Source organism: Rhipicephalus sanguineus, chromosome 7, assembly GCF_013339695.2.
Source record: "Rhipicephalus sanguineus isolate Rsan-2018 chromosome 7, BIME_Rsan_1.4, whole genome shotgun sequence".
Lineage (NCBI taxonomy): Eukaryota > Metazoa > Arthropoda > Arachnida > Ixodida > Ixodidae > Rhipicephalus > Rhipicephalus sanguineus.
This window is the reverse complement of record NC_051182.1, coordinates 153,698,672-153,715,344: the sequence shown is the minus strand read 5'-3', so window position 1 is coordinate 153,715,344 and position 16,673 is coordinate 153,698,672. Positions and strand designations below refer to the sequence as shown.

At 50.5% G+C, this 16,673-nt stretch overlaps 2 protein-coding genes across 2 annotated transcripts; both read left to right on the top strand.

The window, feature by feature from the left end:
* The first annotated feature begins 3,622 nt into the window (after positions 1–3,622).
* LOC119400288 (uncharacterized) lies at positions 3,623–8,082 on the top strand. Its single transcript, XM_037667310.2, has 2 exons — positions 3,623–4,446; positions 6,132–8,082. The coding sequence occupies exons 1-2, from the start codon at positions 3,980–3,982 to the stop codon at positions 7,741–7,743; spliced, it is 2,079 nt and encodes a 692-aa protein (XP_037523238.1). The 5' UTR covers positions 3,623–3,979; the 3' UTR covers positions 7,744–8,082.
* A 3,512-nt stretch (positions 8,083–11,594) lies between these two features.
* LOC119400285 (uncharacterized) lies at positions 11,595–16,459 on the top strand. The gene is made up of 2 exons (XM_037667308.2): positions 11,595–12,161; positions 14,820–16,459. The coding sequence occupies exons 1-2, from the start codon at positions 11,689–11,691 to the stop codon at positions 16,429–16,431; spliced, it is 2,085 nt and encodes a 694-aa protein (XP_037523236.1). The 5' UTR covers positions 11,595–11,688; the 3' UTR covers positions 16,432–16,459.
* The last annotated feature ends 214 nt before the right edge of the window (positions 16,460–16,673 follow it).

Sequence of the window (16,673 nt, the reverse complement as noted above, 5' to 3'; positions counted from 1 at the left end):
TAGTTGACACTACACAAGCGGCACCCACAGAGTGAGTGGGATCTGGCAATAGTTGGGTGGTGTGTATGCTTGGTTTGGGGAATAAAAGAAGGATGGGGCTACTTTCTGCCGACCATCAGGGAGCATGGCTCAGTGACATTCAAAGCGGAGCAGAATAAAAGTGATGATGATGATCGTTGGTATCTTGCTTCCGAAAATCACGATATGATTGTGAGGGCCGCTGTAGTTGAGGGCTCTGGAAATTTTGACCACCTGGGGTTCTTTAACGTGCACCTAAATCTAAGCACGAGGGCCTCAAGCATTGTCGCTTCCATCGAAAATGCGGCCGCCACGGCCGGGATTCGATCCCGCGACCTTCGAGTCAGAAGTCGACCACCATAACCACCATGGCGGGTAAGGAGCAAACAGAAAAAAGTGACATGGCGCCCTATGCATTTGCATGAGATGACTCGAAGGCGAAAGCCATCTTCTTTATCTTCCCAGTCGAACGCATCGATTCCATATCATTATTGTGCGCAGTAACAAATCGATAGGTGGAACGTGGCAAACACGTAGGGCAGGTGCACCTAAACGCTTGACGCTCGCGTTAAACGTTAAACGAAAGGGCGATCGTTAACGCTTCTCCTTTCGGCGTTATACCCTGTCTGTGTGACCGTGTGTACGCTATGATAAATTCCTGTGTGTAAACTAAATTCTTTTCCACGGCACCTTAACCCTTTACTACGGATGAAGGCGGCATGCAGGAAAAGTATTCCTTGGGGGACGCATGCCGTGTGTGGACGTGGACTTACCGGAGCAAAGCACAACTGGCCGCCGAACTCGAAGAAAGCTGCAGGAATGGCACTAGGAGGACGACGATGATGATATCCTTTCAATACGGCTATTACCCACTATGGGTGTTTGCCCAAGGTTAGGGCATCTGAACATTTATATACTAATTTGAGGTACAAATTGATAAAAGGATCGAAAATAAAAATAGTACACCATCTCCCACTAAAGGGAACCATTTGTGGATGCGAAGCAGCGGGGAGCTGGGTCGCTTGAGCGGTAGTTGGTGTAATTTTTTTAGGAGCTGGCTCGCCAGGTTCTTAAGCTGGGGCGAGGTCCCGCGCCGTAAGCTGCATCCATCCATTCAAAACGTCGTTAAACGCGAAGAGGAACGCTACGCGCGTCGTGTCTTCCCTCTAGCCTGACCGTTAATTCTCACAGGGCGAGCGGGTAATGCTGTCGAAAGGCGTGCGAGAGGGGGGAACATAGGAGAGGAGAGCGAGGGGGAGGAGAATGCGCATGCCCAGTAAGGGTGGTCACGCCGCACACCACCACCACCGGATTGAACTCCGCCACAAGCTGCTTCGCACCTAAAACTTGGAGCACTCTTGAACTTCGCTTTCAAGAGTGGAATGCGATAGCGTAATGGGACCGTGTTCTTACCGTCTTCCCAACGGCTAGCCTGGAATCGCTTCTCGGTGGACGCCTAAACCGTGTCGTAAGAAGCGCCAAAGGTTGGACGCCCTCCGGCTCCTATATCCGTGCTTGCGGCGTGACGAAACACGGTGGGGCGATGCCGTTTAAAGCACGCCCGTGGGCCCTTTGCGCCTTCACGCGGGTGATCGTCAAGCGCCTGCCACGCTGAAGCACCTACGAGATGTGCGTACCACCAACGCTAAATGGTTTATATGAATAGCTCATCGTTGGTATGCTTGAAGGTGTATGCGTGGTGGCTGAGCGGCTAAGCGCACCGCGCTACGGAGCGAGGAGTCGCAGGTTCGAATCCCCGGTCCCACTGGAAGCGAAAAATTGCTTTTATTATTCCTTAATCGAGCTCAAATTTTCGCTCGCTCGCAACCAACAACGCCGACGCCGAGACCGACACCGGAATTCCTGCGAAACGAGCTCTTTAGCGCTATGACCGTTAAAAAAATATAAAATAATAAAGTGCAAGCACTGTGGGATTGGGAAACAAGACCAGACTGCTTTATAACCTGACAATAATATTTTGCAGTAAGCACAGAAGAAGTTAAGGCCTGTTTTAAATAACATTTTGAGAATTTTAGGCTTGTTTTTTATCTATTTTATTTTTTAAAGACGAATTTGAAATCCTGTATGCTTTGTTGATGAAATAAAACGGGAAACGGCATCACAGACATCCCCGTGGCAACATTATAGAGCCGTAACAACGAACGTGAATGCGATTTTTGGTGTTAAATTTAACCCTATCACAGAAAGCGAAATATTCAGAAGTGTTTGTAAAATCAATAAATATCGGCGACATAATGACACAGAATGATCGATATCTTCTATTTCTACGCAAGATTCAAATAGGGACGACAATACCAGGCCAGCATTCTATACAGCATAAAAACGGCTGTCGAGTGAAAAAGAGACGCGTTATTGCTTATGAAGTGAAATACGAGGGACTATAAGTACAATTCGGCTGGCTGTTGAGAGATCAGATATCAGAGATAGCAAACTACGTCCCGTTTTCCAGCCGAATGTCACGATTCCGCCACTGCACAGATGAGAACACTCGCCATTTTGCAAATTGTACGTTCGTTTCTCGGCTTTCATGTTAATAATTGTTGGGGTTTTACGTCCCAAAACCACGATATGATTGTGACAGACGCCGAAGTGGAGGGGTCCGGAAATTTTGACGCGCTGTTGCTCTTAAAAGTGCACCTAATAAAATAATATCTGGGGTTCAACGTCCCAAAACCACGATATCATTATGAGAGACGCCGTAGTGTAGGGCTGCGGAAATTTCGACCACCTATGGTGTTTTTTAGCGTGCACCTATATCTAAGTACACGGGCCTCAAACATTTTTAATTGTGCGCCTAAATCTAGGTACATGGACCTCTAGCATATCACCTCCATCGAAATGTGAACCCCGCGACAGGGATCTGCACGTCTATCAGCACACTTTGCTCACATTTAAAAAAAAAAGGCCGAGCGTCTAGGTCGTGTCTTGAGGTTGAATACGCGTTTTAATGGCGAAAAAAAAGGTCGTGTTTTCTCGGCTAGGCTCTCCATGATAGCTGGCAGACGTGTTTGTTCCTAAAATCCGCAGCACGTCTCTTGCGACGCCCAGCGCTTAGGAAGCCTTCATGTGCGCGCCTCATGAAGGCTTCCTACCAGAGCTGCTTCGCAGACTCCTAAAAAGCTTCGTGTACACCGATCACCACAGAGCCGTCGGAACTCGATAATTTCCTTCTTTTTTTTGTCATGCGCAGCTGCTGAAGCTTTTAAACGCACGTCATGGGGAAGACCAATTGCTTTACTGCTGCGCTCAGAGAGAGTGTCCAATGATAAACTAATCATTTGCGCATGTAGTGTAGGCAAGATTATTCGGAGTAAACAGAAAACCTTTGTTGTCGCTATTGCGCATAGATGCGTGGGTAAAACGCGTAAAAACGACAGACATTCCCTGTGACGTCTCTCTTTTCTGGTTGCGATAATCCGCAGCTAAAGACAGCTCTTGGTCTACGACGACAAAACGTTCAGGTCAAATGCTGCGTACTCGGTGCTAAACCACAGTAATTGCGCGGCATTCAAACGGTTACCAGCTTTATATCTAACGGGACGTTACCGCTCGGATAAACTTATATTGATCTCCACTCCCGAAAGAATACACGTACAGAGCTCAACATACTTATCTAGAAACGCCGGAGCAACGCATTCCGCCCTGAACAAACAGCGTCTAGACCCGTAATGCGTGGTTTGAGATAGCTAAAGTCTACGCATGCGCGTTCACCAATGATGCATGATTAGATGTGGGCTATCTTATACAAGGCGTCGTCGGTATAGACGTCGCCAGTGCAGTTCAGAATGCGCCATTCGAGCTTTCTAAAAAAACGTGTTGAGTTCTGTACGATTAAGATCTGGGGAAAGACAAAAAAGGTGCGGTCTGGTTTTTCGTTCGGACTTCTTTTTTCACGAGCAGCGCAAGGGCGCTTCATTCAAAGGCTGCCGACGACCACGCCATGGGCCACAGGAAACGCATCAGGGAGGAAGAACCGAGTTTCGATGACATCGACTTCCCGGGAGTGAGCCTGAACATTCCTTGCAGCGCTCGAGGCGGTGGCGACGACGACGGTCGCAGCATTCCGACGTCCTTCTGTCACATCCTCAATCGTCTCTTCCACTGGAACCGCTTGCTATGGCACGTCGGCTTGCAGTTGCGAGAACTACGTGGTCCCGGCAAGTTGTCCCTGGTGCGCTTGGCCCACTGGGGCAGCGGCGGCTGCAGGCAGCAAGAGCGCAGCCACATCGCGCGGGTTCTCTTCCACGTCCTCCTGGTTCGGCACAGCTGCGTCGAGAGCCTGTACCTCGACGACGTCCTCATCGAAGGCAGTGGACTCGGCGAGTACCGGGAGCGCGTCGTCTCGGCGCTTCGGGAAAACACGAGCCTACGGACGTTGTTTCTCGGCAGTCTGTTCGACGACTACAGGTCAGTACGTGGTACGCGTGGTTTGCCAGTACGCGTGGCTTGATTCGTTGGCCAACAGGTGTTTAATGGGCGTGTGCGTGTGTCTTCCCTCCCTTTCTTGTCTACGTTTTTTTGTGCAGCATTGCTCTTCGGAAAGTGAATATGCACCGACTGGCCCAAGTTGCCATCTTGTTTAATTGGTAGAGTTTGGGACCTTTGGTTCTTTGGATGCTTTGTGTTTGCGTAGGCGTGTCGTAGATGCGTTAGACTAGGATTTGGCCCAAACAAGCCAAAATGAAATGAATTACTCTTGAACATTCACGAGAATAATTCAAAAGTGCTTCGGTTGCTGCTCGTGTAGCTATTTCGCCAAGATATGTCGCCGGGATGCCAAAAGTGAAGCGCCTGGTGAGTGCGCACGCAAAGCTCTGTGTACCCTAATCTAAAACTGCGTGGCGCATTAGCTCTGCGTGATGTGCTAGCGACCAAAAAGAGGCACGGTTAAGATTTTCAATACCACCGGCTCTTATTGCGCAGAGGATGGCAAGCTAACGCCAAGGTTTTGTCAAGGGGACTTGTTACGTTAAGGACAAGTCTCGCGGAACTGTTGCTTCATATGAAGTCTCATGTTCGAGCACTGGTCACTCATCGGCGTTATGAATGGCTGAAATTTGGGCGTGTTCGCAGGGCATAAGGAATGTAAGAACAGCGCAACAGACAAGGACTGGCGAAGAATACACACGCAGCACTGACTTCCAACATTCAATAGCGAATCAGTTAACATTTGATCCCGCAGTCAACTCGAGAGATTATTGAAGCGTATCACGTAAGAAAGTGTATTAGCTTTTGTGTAAGTTCCCCATCAGTGGCGATATTGCACAAAAGATTACGCGTATCAGTCAGTTTTAAATTTCGTACTGCCCTCGAGCGCATTCAACACGTGACAAGAGATTTGTTATTTTATAGTCATCGACACGCTTGGTAACTGTCCTACGCATGCCTCCGTACCATATTTATATGATCTTCGCTTAGCTATTAAAGGTCGTCGAAAGTCCGCACTGCGTGTGTATTCTTCGCCAGTACTTGTCTGTTACGCTGTTCTTATGTTCATTGCGTAAGCCCTATACCTCGTAGAATGCGTGCGCAATGCGCATGCCCTACTTCTACGTGACACCACAGTACATGTGCCGGCATATCAACGCTTTAAGCCTACAGCCACCGCTTACCGGGTTCCTTCGAAGAGGTCAAATAACCGTGGCGTGATGAATCGGGCTTTAAGGGCGTAGCGAAACACTAAAGCAGTCGCGACTCCTGGCCGCACAAGAACTGTCATCGCAAACTGCAGCGGGAGGTTCCGTGAAGCGACGACCGCCTTAGTAATTGATTTCTTGCTGCCATGGCGCGTGTGAACATATGTACGTGTCGCTGGAGCACACGCTTGAGACCGAACCTACGACCTGCAACCTTTAATTGGTAGGACATCGGACGCGTTACCCGAAGGTCATGCGCTTGCTCCCTACCTGCGGCAAGTTTTTATTCACGTTAAATCCTTTCATTTATGTGATAATTACTGTGCTACAGTTAAAACATGCAAGTAATGTTCTCTGTACGTCCCTTAGCGTCATTGTTTCTTTCATTTCGTTGTGGTTAACAAAAAGAAGCGAGCCCTCGGTCAATCTCCCTTCTCTCGTTTTTTTTTTGTCCAGGAGCATTCGAGGGGACATGTTCAGAGCCATCTCCACGATGACCAACCTTCGAGAGCTGGTCCTCCTCGGCTGCGGCGCGGCCTCCATGGTCCTGCTGGATGCGATTTGTGTGCTTCTCGTGGACACCATGTGCCTGATCACTCTGTCGATGCCGCAACTCGTTTTCGACGAGGAAAGCGGGCGGCTCCTGATTAGCGCGCTCCGCCGCAACGACACCGTCGAGAATCTATCCCTACACGGCAGCGTCGTGCATTCGTACCTGTCCAGCGGGCTTTCCCGTTTCTCCCGCTTTCTTGGCAACAGCCTGCTGCCGACCTCTCTCAGTGTGGAAGGGGAGCGTTCGGATGCCGAAAGCACGTACGCGGATCTCCACAGCATCATCGCGCCGCTCGTCTTCCGCGGTAAGCTCCAGAAGCTCCGCCTCTCGGGCTACCTGCTAAGTGCCAAGTGCGCGGCCCTGTTCGCTACCCTCGTGTCTAGGTCAGATGGGCGTCTTGAAAGCCTCGACATTAGCGGCTGCCGGTGGAGAACCAAGCCTTCGCCTGAAGGCCGAGGCGACTGTCGACCTAATGAAAGCGACCAGTTGGGTGACCCCGCCTTCACGCAGTCAACCTGTTCCTGGCTTCAGGAGTTCGACCACACCGCTCGTGTGGAACTGTCCTTCTTCGCCCTCAGCTTCGGGGGACTGAGACCGCAGAACCTGCGGGCTCTGTTCAACACCGCCGTCACCGTCGATTCCCTCCAAGTCATCTCGCTGAGAGACGTGTCGCGGCAGAATCTGAGCCAGGTTTGCCGAGTAATCCGGGAGACCGGAATGAGCGATCGAGTGCGCCTAGAAGACGCCCACCTCGTCCAATATTCGGTGCTAGTCGAGCTTCGAGAGTTTCCCGAAGCGCTGCGCAAGGTGGCGATCAGCAGCGTCGGCTGCGTGAGTCCGAAGGCCTTCGTAGACACGGTCCACCTGGCGTGTGCCTGGTACCACTTGATTGCGTTCAGGCTCCTTTTGAATCAGGACGTGCTGTCTGACGTCCACACGATTCACAAGCTGAGCAAGTGCTTGAGAGGAGCAGTCTCGCTAAGGGAGCTAGTTCTCGTCGGTCACAACCAGCCGGATCTGGAGCGTACCCTTCGACCGGGAAGTAATCCCCACTGCGTCCTCCTTGATGCGATCTTCGCTAACGAAGGCATTCAAGAGCTGCGCTTGAATGGTCTTCGCCTGGGTCAGGCCAACTTGTGGTTCTTGGCCGAGAAACTTGTCACCAGCGACAGGCTGTACGCGTTCTTCTTCGCCTCTTGGGACCTGGCCGAAAACGACGCGTTCGTTCAGCTCCTCGCCGCGGACATCCGAGAAAACGACTTCATCGTCGACCTGCGTGTCGCAGAGTCCGCGAACGGCGCCAGAGAGCATGAGAGGTTCATCATCGATGATGTCATCGGCCGCAACGTGGGATACGTGACGTGCGCTGCGCACCATGTCGTCCACGGAGAGGTCTTGCCGCGCTGCGTGGCTGCCCACGGGGTCGTCTCCGAAAGTCCTTTTCTGAAGAAGATAGTTCAGCAGCTCAGGAAAGAGCTGAAAGAGACGTGCGCCATTGAAAGCATTTTGGAATAGTAGTACAGCTGCCAACGCAGTTGTCTCGAACGCTGGAATGGCACGCTCCGGCGTCATGTATACCAATAACAAGTAGTTTGATTTAGCCCGCACTTTAGTATTTATCCTTAGCGGCCATGCATGCTATACGTAGGGCCCTTTTTGAACTAGATGTAATCGGCAAACGCCGTTAGTGCTGTCTGGAGCGCACCGTTCTAGTGTTCTAGACAAGTTTTTTGACCTCTGTACTCGCTGTCGGGCTGGTTGGTGCATGTTCCGTATCAATAGTAAACTTGGCGCCAAAAACACGACCACTCTGAAGCACGAAGCAACACAGACAACACAGGCGCTCTTCCTGTCACTCCTCCTCGAGCGACCGTCCTGTCCTATCTGTGTGTTCCTTTGCTCTCTCGGTGTCTTCTAATGCTGTAAATATGGAAGCGAAAATACGAACTCTGTCAACATATTGTGTATCGTTCCTTTGTGTTCCTGCGTGGTGGTGTTCTTGGCGCTAAGTTTACTATGCAATCGGACCATTTTGGAACAGGTACAAGTTTTCTGTTAGAATTGCCGGAAAGGTTTTACATGTTTTTAGCTAACGTCGGGAGTAGTGTGACGAAGAGAACAGCTGATGTTCTCCGACTCCATACACATCATTTACCATTTTTCGTGCAGCCATTCATCCACTGGAACTGCTCTTGGGCTCTATTTTTCAATAGTCTATTCATTCAGACAAGAATGAAACCCCGGGGTTCTTAGATTCGAACGACGTGACTTACATTCAAAGGAGGTGCCATGAATTTGTCATTAGTGTTGTACTTCTGTCTCATACGCGTGTGTGTAACTAAAACTGCTGCTCATGCCCATTGCAATTACATGTTCGCCTTGTTCATGTGGAATCAAAGCACGTTTTACTTTTGACGATGTGAGAATGTCACATTAAAAAAAAAATGTTCGAAATAAATGCAACTAGCAGCCTAGTCGACTTGCCTCTGGGACACTTTATTTTAAAGGAACGCTTGATTGCGTGGAGCATGTCATGCTGCGCGTGAAACTGTTCTTAAATCTTCGCACTTCAATTCGATTTTCGAATCACCCGGATACTCTGTGGTGCTTCCATACTAACTTTACTTGATAAAAAGTTTAGCACTGCAACAATCCTATCCCAGGGATAATAGCCCACGACTTCGCCTGCATAACTTGAGCGTTTGACAGAGCTCGTTCAAGTCTTAATTGCTGACGCGTAATGAAATTTCAAATGCTGCCAAAACTTAAAAGTCGCTGGTGTGTACTTCATGATTCCTCGATTGTGTATTCCTAAAGCTCGCTTTCGCAAATGCCGTACGCGGTCCTTTAAGTAAGCTTGTCGCTGCCCGAAAATTTGCAATACTGTTCACACTCCATGCTTTGTTGTTGTTCAGAAAAAACAGGGTGGTCCGCCGCGGTGGTATAGCGGTTACGGTGCTCGGCTGCTGACCCGAAGGAGGCGGGTTCGATCCCGGCCGCGGCGGTCCCATTTCGATGGAGGCGAAATGGTAGAGGCCCGTGTACTTAGATTTAGGTGCACATTAAAGAACACCAGGTGGTCGAAATTTCCGGAGCCCTCCACTACGGCGTCTCTCATAATCATATGGTGGTTTTGGGACGTAAAACCCCAGATATTATTATTATTATTTAAAAACAGGGTGGTTCAGCCTTTTCAAGTTAAAGCTATCTGCAAACCGATTCTGCGGAAGCCTGCAAAGTGGCGGAAGAGTAAAGAAAGGAAAATCGACAACAATCCGTTTATAGCCCAAAGCTACAATTTCTCGGAAAGTTCTTTATTGCGGCGACGTGGGAGCGGCCCGCTGCGTGCTAATCGCGCGTACCGAAGGACTAAAATAAAGTTGTTCATCCATCCATCCGAGAAGCGTTCTTTTTGAAATCTTCTTTTTTCTTTTCGGCAACTGAAATGGCTTCTTTCTGTGGAATCTGTATGGATTTCCTTGTGACTTCGTGCTACAAACGAGCGGTTTTGAATTTCCCTTGTGTAAGTGATCTGTTAAATTAGTTGGGTGATTTAGCTGCACAGCTACTTCGAATGTGTGCTTTCCACACTACTATTCAATTTCGGTAGTTATGACCGTACCAGCCGCTACATCCGTTGGATTACAACTCACCATTTCCACTTTCTGTCTAGAGCCCGTCGCGCTTGTGCAGTGTTAACGGTGCTCGGCTGCTGACACACAAGTCGCGGGTTCGATCCCGGCCGCGGCGGTGGCATATCGATGGAGGCGAGATGCTAGAGGCCCGTGTACTGTGCGGTGTCAGTCCACTTTTAAGAACACCAGATGGTCTAAACTGTCGAAGCCCTTCGCTACGGCGTGCCTCATAATCATATCGTTGGTTCGGCATGTAAAACTTCACAAACTGTTTTCTGTCTACAGTCGGGTGCAATTTTGCAAGTCTACGATATAACCTCCTCAAAGACGAATGCACAAAAGTCTGCCCCAATGGGCGCGCACTTCATATTGACGTCGTGAGCGGGGTGGCTGGTGACCCCGCCTTCGGAGAGCCCTTCTGAATGCATGAGCGGGGCTATGTCTTTTGTGGCAGAGGCGATCGGCTTCGGTCATCTGGTTGGGGCCTCTCCGGACTTGAGTTATATCCGACTGTAGAATGAATACAGGTGTCAATGAATACGGTCACAGCACAATTGTCTACGGGGATTTGCCAAATCAAAATAATTTGAGTTGTTCACTAAGGATGGAAGGAAGGAAGGAAGGAAGGAAGGAAGGAAGAAACAAGCGGAACGACAGGGAGGTTAGCCAGTTCTTAGACCGGCGGGCTACCCTGTGCTGGGGGAAGGAGTAAGGGGGATAAAAGATGATAGAAGAGAGATGTTACAAAAAAAAGAGCAAGAAAAGGAAAAGAAGAGAGCTGTTTACTAAATGCACAGCTGTCCCTTATGGGCTCGCTTCCATAGTTGTTGCTTAAAAATTCAAAGTTCATAAAATGCCGAACGTAGCTAGTCTATACGCAAGCCTCACCTTGTACAAGATTATGCAGAGGATAAAGCTGGTCACAGTGTGAGCATCCGCCTTTATTGGAACATATGCGTCACGCAGCATGGTAGATAAGCGGCTAGAATATGGCGCGGCCAAGCTCATGTACGCGGGTTCGATGTCAGATCACGGCGGCGACATTTCCTCGAGGACGAAACGCAGGATGACGTCTGGTGATTAGAATTACTCCTTGGTTGCCGACTACGGCGTGCCTGTGTCAACAAGCCGTGTTTGTACGCAGCAGTCGTAGCATTGCACATGCGTAATTTACACCCTTGAGAAGGGTACCTGCTTCACCGAAAAATGTAAAGAAGGCGTTTTGAAAAACCCATAGCCAAGTCGGAAAATCATTTCATCTTCAACTACTGCACGTGTAGGTTTGTCAGTTTACTTTTTTGTTTCATGTGTATCAGTGTAAGGATGCGAGACCCACACCGAGAGCCGACCTTTCGTTTTCTTGCTACGCCAGGCTATCGTGTCTATTACGTAACACTTTTCTCTTGCACACTTCCGATGTGCAAGATTCGTGGCAATATACAGAAGACAAAAGGCGTGCCTAGTGTGTAGGCGCATCGGCGAAAGAAGTATCGCTGGCGTTGAGTGGTTGAGTTACTTGTATTCGTAGTCGCGATAATCTGCTGCTAACAACCGGTTTTCAGTCGGCGACGATAAGAGGTTTAGTACAAATTTCGCCGGCTTGCCCGCTATTGCGCTATAGTCGAACGGTCGGCTCCAGCTTTATATCTGATGTGACGTCAAAAGCCTACAGAAAGTATATTGGTATCCGCTGGCCGAGCAAGAAAGGATTTGTAAGCGAGCCAGCAACGCGAGAAGGTGCGGCCCGGTTCTTCGCTCGGACGTCATTTCGATCAGTAGCGGAAGGGCCGTTTTGAGCAGCTACCTACGAGCCTTCGCACAAGCCATGAGCGACACAATACGAATCGGGGTTGAAGAGCTAGATTCCGACGAAATCAACCGACGGTTTCCAGGAGTGTGCCTCAACGTTCCTTGCAGCGCGAAAAGTACATGTTACGAGAACGACCGCAGCGCTTCCACGTCCATCTGTCACGTCTTCGACCACCTGTCCCGTTGGAATTACATCCTATGGCACGTTGGCCTGCAGCTGCGAGAAATCCGTCGCCCCGGAAAGCTGTCTCTGGTACGGGTCTTCTACAGGGGTAGGGGCGGCTACAGGCAGCGAGCGCGAAGCCGCGACGCGCGGGTTCTCTTCTACGTCCTGCTGGTACAGCATAGATGCGTCGAGAGCCTACACCTTCACGACGCCCTCATCGAAGGCAGCGGACTCGGCGAGTACAGGGAGTGCGTCGTCTCGGCGCTTCAGAAAAACACGAGCCTACGGACGCTGACCATTGGCAGTCTGTTCGGCGACTACGCGTGAGTAACCACGTGTCCTTTATCGATCGTTGAATGGTGGTCCAGCTGGTGTGTCAGTGCTGTTTCAACTTCGAGGTGGTTGTGAGAGAACAACTCTATTTAAAACAAAGCACGAAACCCAGTTCGGGTTCACTAAAAGAAGCAAGGCCTATTCATGAGAAAGTCTAGAAGTTCTAGGTGTTCGAGTGGTGCCTTCATGATGTCGGGGGAGGGGCAAGGGGAGTTGGTCGGCGACTCATCCAGGGTCGCAGGTCTTACTTTAGCGGGTATATGTCCTCGGCTTCGGCTCATGGTCGCTCAGGCACCCGCACAAACTGCCTCGTTCTGACCGCATAGCTATCAAAATGAGGCAGTCGGGCATGGTGAAGGTGTAATATTCTACTGTTCTCGAAGAGGGGTAACTTAAACTGCTGTCAATATTTCGTCGAAAGAACTTGTATTTAGCGTAACAAACCTCAAAACGAGTTGTTCTGATAAAGTGTAGTTTCCTCACGAAACTGTTACGTGCAGTGTAATCTCTTGTGAAAGGACTGCTCACAAGTAGGTGTGATACGGGGGCGTAGCCAGAATTTTTCGGGGGGGGGGGGGGGGTGTTCAGTTCAACCATACTTTGCGTATGTTCGTGCGTGCGTTTGTATGTGTGCGGGTATATATACTCAAGCAAAATTGAAAATTTCGGGGGGTTTGACCCCCCCCCCCCCCCCCCCCCTTTGGCTACGCCCGTGGTGTGATACGCATGCGTGAAAAGACAACGTGATGATTGTCCACCTCTCATTTGGCAGCTCTTCGTGGCGGATACATTGGTTCGTGAGTGGAGGTTCTTTAGCTTAGAACCGCCGCTCGCGGATAGTTATTGCAGTGAGGCGGTAATCAAGCGAAGAATTTAAGTTCTATGGCAAGGCGTAGAGCACCGCTCAAGCTATGGCGGTATCCGGGCTAAAAAAAAAAGCAGCTGCCTTGAAATAAAATTGGCCGCGTATCTGCGTGCTTCGCTGCAAATGTCGTCTAAAGACGATAGAAGAGGCGCTGCGTGAGATATGGACGCCATCTGGCAATACGTCGGGAAACACGAGTGCTGTGTTGCAGGCTGGTAGTCCCGGCGCAGCGGCAGGCGAAGACCGGCGGTGACCAACGCGACCGGTGGGGACGCCGGCCAGCCCGAACACGCTGTTTGGCGCGATGCGCCGAAGGAGAAGAAACGTCCGCACTCAACGAGTACTCTCCACAAGCTCTTACTTACACGTCGCCTGGGTAAAACAAAAATGCCAGAGCGGCACCCCTGTCATTCGTACAATGCAATACTGAACCGAAACCGAAACACAACATGAGCTTGTGTAGAGGGCACGGAGGAAGACAAGTTTCAGCGCAGTCGCATTTTCAGCGCACCTTAAGAAACTAGGGTTGTAACATTGTAGGGCGAGTAGGGCCAGAAGGACCGTCACGACGAAAACCTGCCTCCTCAGTCGTATTCGCCTGGAACGTTGGTGTGGCTTCGCGTTCCCTCCTCCGCTCCTGGCCTTTCCACAAAGCTACTACCTAAGTACGAAGGCCCCTACCGCGTCCTACGTCAAGCATCCCCAGCTAACTCTATGATTGAGCCTGTTCAATAATCTACGGACCGCCGTCGTCGCGGCCGCGAGACTGTTCACGTCGATCGACTGAAGCCGCATTATGACCCACCAGTTGTACCTGTTCCTTAGGACGCCAGGATGGCTCCTTTTCCGCGGGGGAGTGATTTGTAACATGGTAGGGCGCAGACAAGAACTGCCTGCGAAAGAAGACGAAGACGGTTGTTGTTGGCGCTCGCGCTTGCTCGGCTTGGACCGCTGATCGCTTCAGCTGTGGCAATCTTTTACTAAACGCGTTACTGTCTCAACGTTAAACGCATACCATCAAGGTCTTTAAAATTGCGTATCTATGTATTTTCTGTTAAAGGAACACACCGCCTAATACTTACCTAGTGATGTTGCGCCTCAGATATGCGTAATGTTTGCTTTTTGATCAACAATGTACACAAGTATGAACCTAGTCAGCCGTTCACGATGGCTGGCCCTTGGGCAAGTGGTTCAACTTTGGCCGAGTGGCTGAATCGAGGGACGTGCCGACAAACAGAAAGACAGACAGAAGGACAGACAGAAAGACAGACCAAAATTTCTGCGTTTAAGTTCCCCAAGAAAGACTATCGTCTTTAATACAGACAGACCGAGCTGAAACGAATGGTGACCTATTTGGTAATTAATTTGTTGTTGTCGTAATGGAGCTCGAATAGCAAGGCGTTTTCGGATAGAAGCGAGTTGACATGGTCGCTGCCACGTTGTTTACGGTCGCGTTGTTCACAATTTTCCATCCCAATCGCGTTGAAGTGACCCTGCACCACATATGCTTGCCACTTGTACTTGACGTACTCGAAAATGTTTCGAGGCATATTCACGAAGCAAGAGATCAACAGTGACGTTTTTCCATAATAACTTCGAAAGGTGTCAGAGGGGCCCCTTTAATTACCTGCAGTGCACGGGAGTACATGGTTTCCTAGTTTGTCTCTTAAGAGCCTGGTTTCTTGAAAGGTTTCACGTTCCTTTGTTAAGGTATTTGTTGTGTAACTTTACTCATGAACAAATAGGCTTATTCAGTCATATATCGCCCTCGTTCTCTACACAGGAGCATTCGAGAACACATGTTCCAAGCCATTTCCACGATGACCCACCTGCGAGAACTGGTCGTCCTCGGCCGCAGTGCGGCGCCACCGGCCCTGATAGACGCCATATGTCCACTCATCGAGGACACCACATGTCTCGTCACTCTCTCGATGCCCGGCATCGTCTTGGACGAGGAAGGCTGGACGCTTCTAACGTGCGAGCTCATGCACAACGATACCATCGAGGATCTGTCCGTGCACGTCAGCATCCTGCATTCGTACATGCCGAACGGAGTTTCTATATTTTCCGCGTTTCTGGCCACTTGCATGCAGCTGACCTCTCTGAGCGTGCAAGGTGTGAACTTGGATCCAGAGAAAACATTCTCGGACATCGAGCGCATCGTCGGAGCGCTTGTCCTTCGTGGCCAGCTCGAGAAGCTCAGACTCACGGGCTTCCTGCTAAACGCAGAGTGCGCGGCTCTGCTCGCCGAACTGGTGTCTCGGAAAGAAGGACGCCTTCGAAGCCTCGACATCAGCGGCTGCCGGTTTTGGATACCCAAGTCATTGCCAGAACGCCGACCATCCGGTGAAGCTACTAGCGGCGAACAGCCGGGACACCCGGTGCTCACGAAGTCGAGATGCCTTTGGCTTCAGACATTCGACCACACTACACGAGTGGAACTCTCGTTTCTGGCCATCAGCATGGCGGGACTCAGGCCTGACGACCTGCAGGCTATGTTCAACGTCGCCATCGCCATCGAATCTCTCCAGGTCATCTCGCTGAGAGACTTGTCGCGCAGTAATCTGATTGACGTTTGCCGAATCATCCGGGAAACCGGATTAAGCGGTAGAGTTCGCCTGGAAGACGGCTACCTCGTCGACTCTCCGGCACTAGCTGAGCTTCGGGAGTTTCCGGAAGCACTGCGCAATGTGGCGATTACTTCTGTCAGCCATCCGAGTCCCAAAGCCTTCGTGGACACGGTCCACCTGGTTTGCTCCTGGAAACAGGTGACTACGCTCAAGCTCCTCTTGACGCAGGAAGTGCTGTCTGACGTCCCCACGTTTCACAAGCTGAGCAAGTGCTTGAGTACTGCTGTCTCGCTAAGGGAACTTGCGCTCATCGGTTCCAAACGGCCGGATCTCGATGGAACACTTAAATCGGGCGACCCTCCTCACAGCGTTCTTCTGGACGTGATATCTGGTAACACGGCTATTCGAGCACTGCGACTTAGCGGATTTCGTCTAGGCGACGGCAACTTGTGGTTCCTCGTCGACGAAATTGTGGGAAGCGAGAACCTGTGCGAGGTCTCTTTTGTGTCCTGGGACCCGAACGAAAACGACTGCTTCCTTCACCTCCTAGCCGACGAATTCCGTGAGAACAAGTCCGTCACCAAGTTACGACTCCGGGAATTTACGGACGGTGTGGATGAAGAGTGGTTCATCGTTGAAGACATCATCAGCCGCAACACGGGATGCCTGACGTGTGCGGCGCACTATTTCGTGGGCAATGACGACTCGCCGCGTAGCGAGGCTGCATACGAGGCTCTCAGCCACACTCCGGCCTTGATGAGAAAGGTGGAGGAGCTAAGAAACGAGGGTCAGACAACGGGTACTTCTCGAAGCACTCCGAGATAGCCTCTGAGCTTTCGTGAGAATTTTCGAGATGTAGCTGCATTTTTTAGCACGATTTTAAAGGACGGAGAGGACAGCCGATGTCCTCTGACACTTTACTGTCGGCTACACAACAATACGGACCACGCGAGCACGTGGTAGAACTGCTATCTTCGCCGTCTAGTGGTGAGCCATCTACTAACGAGAGCTCTGGTGATTGCGTGGCCAGTGCTATGCTCTCGACAGCAGACGGCTGGCCACTAGAA